The sequence below is a fragment of the Fringilla coelebs genome (assembly GCF_963513975.1).
Source record: "Fringilla coelebs genome assembly, chromosome: 5".
Taxonomy (NCBI): Eukaryota; Metazoa; Chordata; class Aves; order Passeriformes; family Fringillidae; genus Fringilla; species Fringilla coelebs.
This window is the reverse complement of record NC_140033.1, coordinates 20,748,361-20,762,709: the sequence shown is the minus strand read 5'-3', so window position 1 is coordinate 20,762,709 and position 14,349 is coordinate 20,748,361. Positions and strand designations below refer to the sequence as shown.

At 37.2% G+C, this 14,349-nt stretch overlaps 1 protein-coding gene across 1 annotated transcript in view; it reads right to left on the bottom strand.

Moving 5' to 3' along the window:
* Positions 1-14,349, bottom strand: part of GRM8 (glutamate metabotropic receptor 8) — a gene marked incomplete at both ends in the record, with an annotated part of 304,418 nt that overhangs the window by 61,902 nt on the left and 228,167 nt on the right. The window contains one exon of the mRNA XM_084206051.1: positions 3,281-3,417. Coding sequence (XP_084062177.1) covers positions 3,281-3,417 — 137 coding nt within the window. The remainder of the gene's footprint in view (positions 1-3,280; positions 3,418-14,349) is intronic.

Sequence of the window (14,349 nt, the reverse complement as noted above, 5' to 3'; positions counted from 1 at the left end):
TATCTTCACAACTCCACACACTGGACAGAGCCCGCCTGAGCGTTGGAAAAACCAGTTGCATCCAGCACGCGAGCTCATGGTGGTGGAAAAAGAGAGCCAAACAACATCCTAACACATCCTTAACTAATGAGAGGTAATGAGGGCATCCTTAGATAAATCCTTTCCTGTTAGATTTGTGGTCTGTGTGGTTAGCACGGTGTGGTTTCAGTAGTATGAGTGCCCATCAATCCAATCATATTTCAGAGTTCCCCCGAGTACATATACATGAGGCAGAAATAATGAGACTGAAAAACTACAGGCTTAATGAAAAATTTAGAAGTCTGGGGGGAGATAGAAAAAGGCAGATCATAATGAAACTAAAATTGAAGCAAATTTTTCGGTATCTTTTTTGATATTACTATATAACTGTTATGTTAGTACTAGCATTTGTGCAAAATGTATCAGTTTTTTGAGTTAATTTAATAAACATTAACTATTCAAAAAAATGTAGCAATTATCAAAACCTGGAATGTATTCCATAATAGTTATGATAAGAATCTAACTGTACTCTTTTCCATAAATTAATGCTTAATATTAAACTTGTTTAACCATTTTTTTTTCCTTTCATGTCTTTCAACAGACAGATATCAGGTTAGTGATGGGAAATAACAGTGCCACATAAACTGCAACACATAGCTTCAGTTGGTAGGATTTTTTTCTATTTGGGCAGAGTAATTAAATGAATGAGTCCCTGACAAGTAGTTACAGATATTAAACTGTAGATATGCTAAAGTGGTATAACAGCTGTGGATGAAAATGGGGAGCTATCATATGTTATTGTGGATAGCACTCAGACAATTATTGCAAAATAGTCTGAAAAGAAGAATAATTTGTAAATATTTACTACACTGTCTTTCTTACACTTCATCAGGAACCTCTCACATGGAAAACGAGAGATATTTGAAACCTTCTTTTTGTGGTTTGATTGAATTCTCTGCATAAACTTGCTTTGGTGTATCTAGTCATCAATTCACATTGTTGCCCTTCTCATCAGCCTTTAGCAAAACAACATTGGTATTTGCAGAGGTACCCAAACGGCTAACAAAAGTATGGGAATATCTAATAGGGAAAGAGATTAAATTCATTTTTCTTCTTCTCTCTTTGCATGAAGACATCTTCTTCCAGAAAGTACTCTGGACCCAAAAATTTCTGAAATTAAATCTTGATGCTTATTTGTCATACAAATCTGTGTAATATGTCCTCTGAATTTTGTTGGGACAGCAATTTTCAACCCAAATATAATTCCACACACAGATGGAGTTTAACTACCCCAAAACTCGCAAAAGAGATTAAGACAGCAATTAAAAACACCATCTAGAGATGGGTAAATTGTGGGGTTTTATTCCTTCTGCTGTGAAGTAATCAGGGACAATACAAATCCTAGTTATTCATGTAGAAAACCATCAAGGTCTCCCTTTATATTCAAGGAATATTTTTATTGCAGTAGTTCATCATCCCAATGTTTTAACTAAATCAGAAGTGGTTAGAATTCAAACTTGTCTTTTATGAAATATATTTCCATCCTCTTATATTATTTGAAATACCTGGGCAATTTACCTGCTCCCATCATTTTGTCTGATGCCTTTTTTTAAAGGAAAGTTATTATTTCCTTGCCTAGTTTATTAATCTCTCTGGGGAATAGCAGATATAAAATGATTCGAAAATATCATCTGAAGGAGCTGATGAGTACACAACCCATCTGACTAGAAAATATAAAGAATTTTATTCAGGCTATTGGGCAATCTTTTACTGTCTTCTCAAGAACAGAGGGAAAGTGCTTTGTTCCGCCAACTGACAGAATAAATAATTTTTTTTTAAGCGTTTAAAATAATTTAATCCTCAAATGAGTATTCTCCAATGTCAGTATCATAATCTGATTGGCAGAACCATAGAATCATTTCGGTTGAAAAGACAGGTAAATCATCAAGTCTAACCATTGGCCTAAGATGGCCAAATCCACCACTAAACCATGACCCTGAAGGCCACATCTACATATCTTTTAAATACCCCCAGCGATGGCGACCACTTCCCTGGGCAACCTGTTCCAATGCTTGATCACCCTTTCAGTGAAGAATTTTTTTCTAATGTCTAAGCCTCCACTAGTGCAACTTCCAGTAGTTTCCTCAGTCCCATCACTTCTTTCTTTCAGGTAGTTGTAGAGAGCAGTAAATTCTCCCCCGAGGCTCCTTTTCTACCTAAGCCCATTTTCCTCACTCAATTCTCACCTGTGCTCCAGACCCTTCACTGGCTTCATTGCCCTTTTCTGGACATGCTCCAACCCCTCAATGTCTTGTAGTATTCAAGGGGAACTTTACTGATCTCTTCAACTACTTGAAAGAAAGTTGCAGACAGGTGGAGGTCAGTCTTTTCTCACAGGGTGATAGAAATGGTTTCAAGTTGTACCAGGACAGGTTTAGATTTCATAATAGGAAAAAATTCTTCCACTCTAAGGGTGGTGAAGCAATGGAATAGGCTGCCCAGGGAAGTGATAGAATCACCATCCCTGAAGATATTTAAAAGACTTATAGATGTCGCCTTGGGGACATGGTTTAGTGGCGGTCCCAGCAGTGTTTGATTGACAGTTGGACTCACTGACCTTAGAGGGTTATGCCAACCTCAATGATTCTATGATTCTATCAGCTGCAGCCTCTCCAGCGCCAAGCACAGAGGGACAGTCACTGCTCTGGTCCTGCTGGCCTCACTATTTCAGATACAGCCAAGATGCCATTGGCCTCCTTGGCCACCTGGGCACACTCCAGCTCCTGATCAGCTGTGTCAACCAACACTCCCAGGACCTTTTCTGCTGGGCAGTTTTCCAGCCACTTTGCCCCCAGACTGCTGGGGTTGTTGTGTCCCAAGTGTAGGACTCATTCCTCCACCTCGTTGAACCTCATGTAACTGGCCATGGCAATCGATCCAGCCTGTCCTGAGTGCTCTGCAGAGCCTTCCTACTCTGCAGCAGATCTACACTCCTGCTCAACTTGGGTCTTGTCTGCAAATTTACTGAGGGTGCACATGATCACCTTGTCCAGAACATTGATAAAGATATTAAACAGGACCTAGTACTGACCCCAGGAGAACACCACTTGTGACCAGCTGCTAACTGGGTGTAAGTCCATTTGCTGTCATCTCTGGATGGCTTGGCCCTCCAGCTAGCGTTTTACCCAGTGAAGAGTGTGCCCATCCAAGCCATGAGCAGCCAGTTTCAGCAGGACAATACTAAGGGAAGCAGTGTACTTACATTTAGATGAAGTTGATTACTCCACTGACCAATTACTTTGTATTCTGTACTCTTGTTGGTGATTTGATACTGAAAAATATCATAGCGTCCAGGAGCATCTCCATTTTCATTGAAAACAACAGGCGTTCCAGCACTCCCTGAAAAAAATATTAAAAGCAATAAATACCTTTAAAGGAATTTTAAAAATATCTATTAAGGAAAAAAATCTAATTAGAAATTGAACAGGTTCTTCATAGTGCAAATATAGTATGATAATAAATTCAAAAAACTCCCCAAAACAAAATGTATGATGCTATCATCATCACAAAATCTACACTATGATTCTAGGAAAATAATTTTAAAATATAATCCTTTGCCATCCTTTTCTCTAGTTGTTTGGTTGAGGGTGTTTTGTGTGTGTATTATAGAATATTAGGAAATTCCAGGATGGAACAGAAACAAAGAAATTTCTTTTGACATGAAGAAAGACATAATTTCACTTTAGGATGTGTATACTTGGCAGTAGGCAAAAAATAGCAATCTTGTAATGAACTATATTAAAAATTTCTCAGTTAAGTACAAAAATATTGTTAATATCCTCAACTTAGGAGCTAATACTCATGAAATACCTTGAGATGCAAATGTTTAAATTGTGTCAAAGTAAGTATACTGTTTTTAACACTGACAACCTATGAAAAAGTATTTTATCAAAATAAATTAAGTACATCAGCTGTGGTTGTTGCTCTCTCCTCTATACATGACACTGCCTGACAGAAAAGGCCATTGCTGAAGCTGTCAAAAGTTATAAATCGACACTGTTCTTATTCGATCAACAAAATGTTCAAAGACTGAAAACCACACATCTACCTTGGCAACCAGACCAGCCAAATTAGAACATATTTTGATGGATTCCCTCAAGGTGACATCAAGGACCTGCACTCTTCTAGAGACTTTTCAAAAGCTACACCCCTTCCCCAAATTTTTATTTATAGGTGAATCATATTTATGGTTGAGGTCCATTGAAGAATAATTCAAGTATGCTAATGTTTTATTTCAGTGACTGGAGATGAAATTTATCTTTACTGAGGGAAAAACACAAATCACCACAAAATGCCCCCACAATGTTTTCATGTTTCTTCGTGTAAACACCCAAGAAAAGAATAGCCAGTTTTTAGTAAATTCCTACACTATAATGCATGTTAATGTATCACCTAGAGGCACTAAGTCCACTGTGAATGGTTTCCAGAGAATGAAAAAAAAGCTTGAAATTCTGGGTACCTATCAAGCAGAAATAAGCTAGTAGAAGTAGGAGCAGTCTACACACTCCAAGATTTCAACATAAATTCTTCTTGTATGTCTGTCTGTCTCTCTCCCATAAAGTATTTTGTTCTCTAAAGCATTTTGTTTTGTATAACAGCTTTCATATAAAATTGATATCCAGTGAAATAAACAGTGTTTTGAGAGTGACAAGTGGCACATTAAATACTGTACCAATTTCACAGTTCTGCCAGAAAAATTCTGGCTGCAAAAATTGGACGTGAGCAACCATGGAAGAGGAGTATCAAAAATTATGTGTGGTAAAGACTTAAGACCCCATGAAGATAGAAGAGACTCTCCAGAAAATTTTGGAAAGCTCTTCATGCTTTGCTCCCAATTCTTTTGACAGAATGAAGGGCAAGAAAAATCCCAGTCCACAATCTTTCAAGCAATGAAATTACTCTTCACTTCTCACACAGCAGGTTGATGCAATAAATTTCTTCCACCCAACAAACACACACTCAGCTGTTGTCGGTTTATAGTTATAGAGGTAACCTTCAAAACATTACTGTATAGGAACAACAGAATTCATCTTTCCACTCAGCAGCTTTTGAAGACCTCATGGAAAAACAGTCATTTTTATGAAGAGATAGGAAATGTTCTTCAGACCAATGGGAACTTAATTATAAACATTATTATGCTCAGCAATAAGAGTGTGAGCTTATAATATACGGCTGGCTTTAGAAACATCTTCTGGTGGATTTGGTTGGGATAAAGTTTGGGTTTTTTTCATAGTAGGTTGACTGGGGCTCTGATTTGGATTTGTGCTAAAATCTGTTGACAACACAGGGATTTTTTAGCTATTTCTGCACAGCATTACACAGAGTCAAGGTGTTTTCTGCTTTTCATACCACTCCACCATTGGGGAGGCTGGGGATGCACAAGGATTTGAGAGGGGACAAATCAGAACAGATGACTCCACCAGACTCAAGGGATATTCTCTACCATGAAACACCATGTTGAGCATATAAACCTGGGGAAAAAGAAGGAAGAAGGGGACATCTGGGGAGATGGTACTAAGTCACTCACTCTATGTGTAATGCTTTCTTGGGGATGACTGAACACCTGCCTGCCCATAGCATGTGGTGAATGAAGTCCTTTTACTTTGCTTATGTGTGCAGCTTTTTCTTCACTTATTAAACTGTCTTTATCTCAACCCATCTGTTTTCTCAATTTTACCTTTCCAGTTCTCTCCCCAGCCCAGCTGGTGGGGGAGGGAGCAAGCCTGTGTGATGCTCAGATGCAGGGGTTAATCCATAACACACATACAAAGTGACTGACTAGTGCAAACCAGAACTATCTTTCTTTTTTGGTGGTAGTGCTGTTCTCACCTAGAGCACATCAGCATCTCATGCTGGGCACCACAATCAACAGGGACATAGCAACTTGCTAAATTCAGCAGCCTCTCCAACTGAGTCCGGCAAGAATTTTCCCATGAGGCAAAAGTCAAACAACCTTTGTCAAGTTAATAAAATCAGGCTTGCTAAAAGCTGGAATAAGTCACAGAAGATTTACACTCCCTAACACTGAGAAAAAACCACATCCCTTTGTTAAACAGCAGATTTTAGAAAGTTCAGTAACAGCCACAGTGCCTGGTCTAAAGTGTATTTGATTGTGTTTTAGCAGTGCTGCCATAACTTGTATATTCGGTTAACATGGAAACTATTGCTTTAATCCATGTCTTATTTTATTCATATTCCATTGTGGAATGAAACATTTATTGAACTATAACTAGGAGGTATTCATGACTGGATTGTGCTAATAAACCATTAGCTGCATAACCAGGAAAGCAAAGTTGAAGGCATTTGAAGAAAACTTGCGGATTTGACCAGTGGTTCTCAAAATAATGACTGCAAGATGGTAGCAGAAGTCTTGAAAATGTAAGGACAGAATGAAAGTGTAAGACAATCTAGATGCCTCAAGGCTATAAAGAAGCTACCTAGAGTTAATTAATATTCTTTAAAAATGTTAATCTCATCTGAAGAAAAATATACCCTGGTGAATGATCTGAATGAAGAGAATGGATAGTCCTCAAATTGAAAAGGTTTCCTAAGAAAATGTACTTTGTTGGATAGTTCAACAAATTAAAGTGCATACTTCTGTGGGAAAACTGGTTAAGACTGTAGAGAGAGCAGATAATAAACCATGTGGAGAAACACTGTAGCTGACCATAACAACTAATCTCACGTGAGGAGGCAAACTTGGATTCAGTATAAGGCACTTCAACAAATGCTGTGGAAGTATACAAGCGTCTCTTTTTCTGACAACCAGATATGCAGAACTGAGCACTCTTGGTATCTGATACTGTCACATAGACTCTATCATTACCAATGCAGGGAATTGCATCATAGTTCAAGTTTGAGACAGAATTTAAATGCTCCTCTTGTTAATCATTGAGGTCTACCTGCAAAGCTTAAATTTAACACACTGTAGAGAGAAAGTAACACAGAATAAAATAAAGACCTGAGGTAGTGAACCAGGACTACATAAATTCCAGCTTAGATAAAAAGTACTTTGGGAAACCACAACAAGCAGTTCTTGGGTAGGGTATTTATAGTAGAAAACGAGCTTGGCTACCTTCATTTGGGAGCCACATTCATTGGAAATCATCTTAGGAAAAATGTTACTTTTGCTTAGGATAAATGTTCCTACAATGCTTGTGTAGACCACCACAGACAACAGAGAAAGCAGGATCCTTTTTTAGAAACAATTTCACTGATTTCAATTGAAAAAAATATTTTTTAAGCAATCATTTAATAAAATAGCTAAAAAGAAATGAGGGAATTATGTCTTTGAGCCTTTTGATATTTTATTCTATATGTGGTTATGTTGCCCTGTGTAATTTTAACTCATGAATGACTCAGGTAATTGTATTCAATCTGTCATCATTTTAACTAAATTTTTAATTTATTCTGGATGTCTAGAACAAAAGTACCTGCTAGAATTTCCAGACTACATAATAACCTTGGCTAACAATGGAAAATCATATATGAGCTTTTACATTCTTCATCTCTCCTTCACACCAATCTTTTTCAGTTTGGTTTGGGTTGTGGTTTTTAAATATAAAGCCATAATTACTAACTTATTTTAAGATCTGTTTCAGAAGTATCTCTTTGCTGAGCAAAGGACTAATTTACAATTTTTATATATAAAGTAATACTCTGGTACTGAAAGAAATTCTCCTTCCTCCTTCCCACTTTGCAGCAATCAGCATTAAACAATGCTGGGTGTTAAATTAGCACCTCAGCTAGACAGTTCTGAATGTTTCTGTGACCTCAGCTGTTTATTAGCCTTTCAAAATGCAGGTTAAAATAGCCAGAAAAGTTATTTTGAGAATAAAAAATGGTAGCATGTATAAGGTTTTTAAATCTGATTCAAGGCTGTGATGGACCTTTTTGAATTTTTAATGCCTTACATAGATATCAAGGAGGACCCTTTCTGATAAGCAGCTTTTGTAGTACAGGTCCTTTGTGGACTGGGTTTGAAAATTCACATTCTTCTGAAAATATCTTTAAACATGTACCTTGATATTCTTGAGATGCTGCTCAGCAACTACCTAAACCTTCATGTGCCTATTTTGTCAAATTACATTTCACATGATTCTAAAATATCTCCTCTTGCACTGCAGACTGTAATATTAGATCCCTGTGAGGTTACAGCATGCACTTGGCCAATGCCTTCCAGGGAAATTATATTTCATGAAGTGGAAAAGAAGTGGATTAACTTGTAAACCACAAGTTCATGTATAGTACTGGCCAAGTGCATATAAAAATGATTAATATATAAAAGTCCTTAAATTACGAGCAGCACTGAGCCTTATTTTTTAAAAAAATTCTTTTAAATTAAATCAGCACACTTGGATTCCTCTTATATGAAAATCTTTTACAATTTTTTTGAGGCCCTGTTACTTCAGTACATTGACAAAAGTGTAGAAAAGTGGTTGTGCTGATAAGTCTCACAACTGCCATTTACAGAATATTCCAACTCTAGTGGAGCAGATTTCATAAAGCATGATACCAGATAGAAATCTTTTATTTATGAAATCATACGTCTATGGATTTATATTATTTTTTTTTAATTTGAAGTTAAATTTACTTAAGCTGAGTCTTCATTCTTTGAACTCTTCCCCATAAACTATCTACTATGAATCTAAAGAAGGAAGCCTGGATGGTAGGCTTAGGAGAATGGAAGTAAAGCAGCTATGTAGTGCACTATAATACAATTAACTATTGTGTATCAAAACTTCAGAATGCATCATCTCTTAGCATTCAGCTTTATGGAAAGACTTCTCAGATTTATAGGATCAACTCTTATTTCACTAATTAATGCAAATAGTTCCAAGTACTAGAATTAAGAGTTCAGATTTTTTTTTTAATTATCATTTCATTCTAAATAGGTTTTAAAAGGAAAAAAGTACTTCAGAGATGTACATTAATTAAATTGTTCTCAGGACAGTAAAAAAAAGGGAGAATAACCATTTGAACTTTCAGTACCAAAAGTTCCCAGAGAAAAAAAATACATAAAGAAAAATTAAGCAAGATGTTAGTTAATGAGACAAATAAAATAGAAGGTTGAAATGGAAAAAATGGAAAGAGTAAATACAGGCTGTTATAACATTTAATAGGAAAAAAAAAACGGAGAAAATTATAAACAATTAATCAGAACTACCAAAAGTTAATTTGTGAATGTCAGGCTGTCAGAGAAAGAATATACACTGTACCAAGCTATGTGAGGTTTGTAACAAATGAAGCCATTATCTGCTCAATCTCCACACAGCAGACATTTTAAAACAATGAGCAAAATGAGCAACGTGGTTGCTAAAATATAAAATGATGATTGTCTTACACCTATTCAAAAATCTGAAAAGACTTCCTTTCATGCTCACCCTACACGTTTCAGTTCAAGATTAGGACAATAAAACAAATTTTCATCCAATTGCATTAAATACAGACCTTTACTGACATTTTAAATATCCTAAGATACTGGATACATCCGCACAGATATGCAGAATATGCATATGACAGAGAATCTGTGCCTTTCTGAGGCAGCAGCTGGAGGCCAGATGGATACCCTGGGGTATCTTAAATGGTATTTGATGCCCATGTTTAGGCAATTTATCTTACTTACCACAGGGCAAATTCTGGCTGTTCATGTATGAATGCACAAAATAGAATGAAAGAGAAACTAGGAGTGCTACAAGAAATGAATTATATACAGATTTAGGGTATATGTAATACAAATTATGGTGGTATCCTTTACAAGGCTTATAGAGAAAATAAACAATTTGGTATTGAAATACACTGATATAAATGAATTCCAGGTCAGGCAGCACAACTTTATAATTTTGAAGCTGATGGATGAGAACTTCAGGTGTGATTTTGCACAGAAGTGTATAATTTATTTGATGTCTTGGTCCTCAGCATACTGAAAAAATTAAAATTGTGTATTTCTGTGAAAGGAACAGTTCATTCCACTCTTGTATAACATCAGCCCGGGCAAGTACAGTAAGCCCATGGTATTTAAAATAACAAATAACAAGTAGAGCTTTTTTCCTTACAGAATCTATTACAGCTTCTTCCCACACTAAGCATAGAGACAAGCATCATAAAACCTAGACATCAACAGTATAGGAATAGTAAAAAGCAATTTGCCCCATCATTAATTAGTTGGTGTAACATTGGATTTTAAAAGTAGTTATCTAAATGCAAACTCTCATTCATGCAGTCCTTCAGCTACAACTTCAAGAAGTATATACAGGAGAAAAAGTCATCTACATTTTCCTTGTTCCCTATATTCTCTCTTCCAGAATCTCCTATTGGCCAATCTCAACCAATATACTACAGAGGTGACATTTTTGTCCTTACCCTCTAACAAATAACCCAGAATATAAAAATACAGAACTCTAGTTCCTCTCCTTACATCACCTTGAGCCTACTGTCAGAAAATATGTGTACGTGTAATACGACTGTATCACAGATTAAACTTTGAATTTTGCCAGATAAAGAATTAAAATTGGTAGACACCAGTCTGTCACCTGCTATGGTGACACAGAATTGAGAAGGCAGTTTTGTGTCTCCCAGTCTGGACTCAGCCTATTCTCTGCTCAACAAGGCTATGCCTTGACCTCTCCTATTGTATTTGCCGTGTTTTCCCAGATGAGGGAAGGAATGATGAATTTGACTCCATGTTCTCAGAAGGCTAATTTGTTATTTTATGATACTACATTTTGTTAAAGAATGCTATACTAAACTATATTAAAGAATATAGAAAGGATACTTAAAGAAGGCCAAAAAGATAATAATGAAAATTCATGACTCTCTCCAGAGAGAGAGCTCTCCACACAGCTTTGTACTAATTGGCCAAAGAGTGAAAACAATCCACAGCAGAAACCAATGAAACCACCTGCTGCAAAACAATCTCCAAACACATTCCAAAGGAGCAAAACACAGGAGAAGCAAATCAGATAATTATTGTTTACTTTTTTCTCCGAGGCTTCTCAGCTTCCCAGGAGAAAAATCCTGGGACAAGGGATTTTTCAGAAAAAGTAAATGTGACACTCTCCTCCCAGTGGTGGGACAATGCTGTGTGAATGACCTTCTCTACTCGACTGCTAGCAGGGAGGGGTAGGAGTTGTAGCTGAGCTGCTTCACAGGTAGGTGCTACAGCAAGGCAGGAACTATCACTGTGGCCTTGTCAGAAGCATCCATCAATCCTAGGAAAAGAATGTGATCAATGAGGTTCTGATGGGGTAGGAGCTACTGAAGAACAGAAAACAAGCCCTTTTGAACCTTCCCTGCCACCTTAGCTTTGTTCCTTCCACCACTGGAAAAGAAACAGCCCTGTCCACATGTGGGAGAAGAGGAGGGAGAGAGTGAGACAAAAAGGTTGCTGTTCCCTATGCGTAGCCAAAAAGCTCAGTGCTACCAGCATATTTGAAAGAATAGAGCTTCTTTTTATTCTGTACTCAAAAAATCCATTGAGACAGGTTTCATCTTAAAACCTACAGCATATATTGTGAGCCTGAGGAGATTGATTCAGTTCTACAGCTGAAGAATCCAGCAAGTCAAAAAAGCCAACAGGCTCAGGGAACAGATATTGTATGCAATGGGAACAGATCACTCAATCCCCTAAAGATCAACACATGGTATAAAATTCAACTGAGAGATAAAGTCTACTCTAGTATCTGACTAAAATAGTAGCAGGGTGATATGACATTATCTAGTACAAGCTAACAGCTTGTTCTGAAAGAGGAAGTTATAAGAAGGTGGTTAGGTTTCTCATATAAAAATGTGTGAATAGATGCATAAGGTTTTGTTTGCACAGTATTATAGACTGGATAGTATCAAATACTCTTTGGTGGAAAATGGTGATTTTAATGTTATCAAGTACATGTGCATATTTTGGTTTTAAATGTTGTGGTTGGGCATTCTTTTATCTTTTTAAATATATTTTTCAGCACAAGTAGTAGCAAGCACATTTCTTGTAGTCCATCTGAGAAGAGTTCATGGCTATGATTTTCCACACAAGAAAAAGAAAAAAAAAAAGCCGCTGACACATATGCTGGGACACAAGTGGGAGTGAAAGTGTGAGGAATCTTTTCCACAAATACAACCAACCGCAAGTAATTTTTTAGAATTACCAAAATGAACACACTTTAGGTAGACATGAATTTCTCTATTAAATCAGGATCACCTGCGCACCCCAGCAACACAACCATGTTATGGGAACATTCCCAGATTAAAAGGGTTTTCATACCATTTATTTATGGTGTCATGATTCTTCAGGCAAAAAAAAAAAACAACTTCTTTCAAGAAGGTGTCGCTATATAAAGCCATTCAAAGAGATCAGAAGAGATTGAGGACATTCAGGAGTGTCCAAGATATTATGCTACATTTTTTTACCTAAAACTCTAATTAGCTAGGAAGCACAGAATAATTGTCTTCTGACCATAAATGATTCCTCTATCTCAGTGTGTGCAAGGACTCAACAAGACATACTTGAGAACTACATGGCATGAAGAGCTTGGGTGCACCCTGCCCCTATCTGTCTTCACTATTAGCTATTGTGAGATACCGAGGATCCTATTTATCCTACTTGTTCCATTTTTCCTGCTGTGTGGCACTGTTTGGTTAGGGTTTTGTTGTGCTTCAATCTCCCTTCCTTTTATTTTTTGGGCGACAGGGGAAGGTTGTTGTTGTGGTTTTGTTGTTTAGGATGGTTTTTGTTGGTTTTGTTTTACTAGTCCCAGAAAGATGTACTTATTTCAGCACTGCTGACTGCAGTCATATTTTTTGTCAGGTTTCAGGTAAGAGCCTCTCAAGCTGACAATTGACAGAGTGTCTTTCAGATGCTACCAGACTTTTCTCATCAGCTTGCATGCACTGAATGTGAGAAGGCAGAGATGAGTTACAGCTGTCCGCTTCAGACTCCAGTCTGAGTATTTACTTCATGCCAGGATGGAAACTTGCCAACAGATACATACATACCTCTGAACTTCAGGAGTCAAAGGACACCAAGTGTTTTAGATAAGGAAACAACTTCGTTAATACTAGTAACTCACAAGTGCCTGTACAGTCTCAGAAAGAAAGCTTTCTTCCCTTTCGACTCCAGAAGAATCCCTCTGCTACGGAACCACAAGAGACAAAGGAAATGTGCAGCTCAGTGAAAGTTGTGCCCAAAAGGTAGTGGGGCTCATACAAGGAAGATGATCAAAGAAAGCCACACACTACAGCAATCAATGCAGACTGTGATGGGCAGGAACTAGTTGAGCTGCAAGGGCTGTCTGCAGACAAAGTGGGCATCTGAAGAGCCATCTATATTTCTAGGTGTTTTTGGGCAAATTTTTTTAGAGTTTCTCCAGTCTCTCAAGCAACTCCTCTGTGTTAATAGGTTCCTGAGGCCAGTGAAAAGCAAATAAAAGTTCTCTGCCTCAGGTAACAGTTGCCTGGGGAGTGAGGCAGCATCCTGGTGAATAAAGATAACCATCTTTTGAGTAATTGTAAAAATGTCAAAAAAATGGGAAATGGTCCAGCTAATAGGCTTCATCCCCAGTACAAGGATGGCTCTGCCAATGCCAAGAGAGCTTTTATTTGTGATTTTGGTCCTCTGTCTCCAGGCTCTTGGAAGTTCTAGACCACAGCTATAGTTCTCAGGTATCTTAGCATTCTGTTATTTCTTTTCTAAGCCTTCATTTTTTTTCCAGATATGATATATTGCTAGAATAAAAATGAACAGAAAACAAGCAAACAAAATCAGTGTCACATAATCATAATTGAAACAACAGATTGCAGAGAGAATGAAGGAACATTTCCTATTTAAGGCTTATATGCAATGTAGTTTACAAAAAAAATCCAACATTCAACGTACAAACCCGCAGCCAAAAGCAATTAGCTTTAAGAGTGTTCTGAAAGCACATAAATAATTTAAGATTTCTCAAACAAGACACATCTGCGTCCTTAACATTGTCTCATTGGGATTGTCATTATGTAACAGACATTAGTCCATTAACATTTAGTTAGCAGACACCTGAAACTAAAATGCCATTTTCTTCTCTGTCTAACCGAGCTTCACATGCAGCTTATTATGACCAATGTACTCTCAGTCACCCATGAGGATAGTTCATCTTGCTGAACAAGATCCTATTTGACATTGAGGCCTTTCCTGTTTTTTCTTGGAATGCAATTAGCTGTGCATTAATTAAAATAATTAAACAGGTTAAAAGTATATCAGGGCATTTCCTAATATTGATTTCTATCACTTGTCAGGGATGAAAC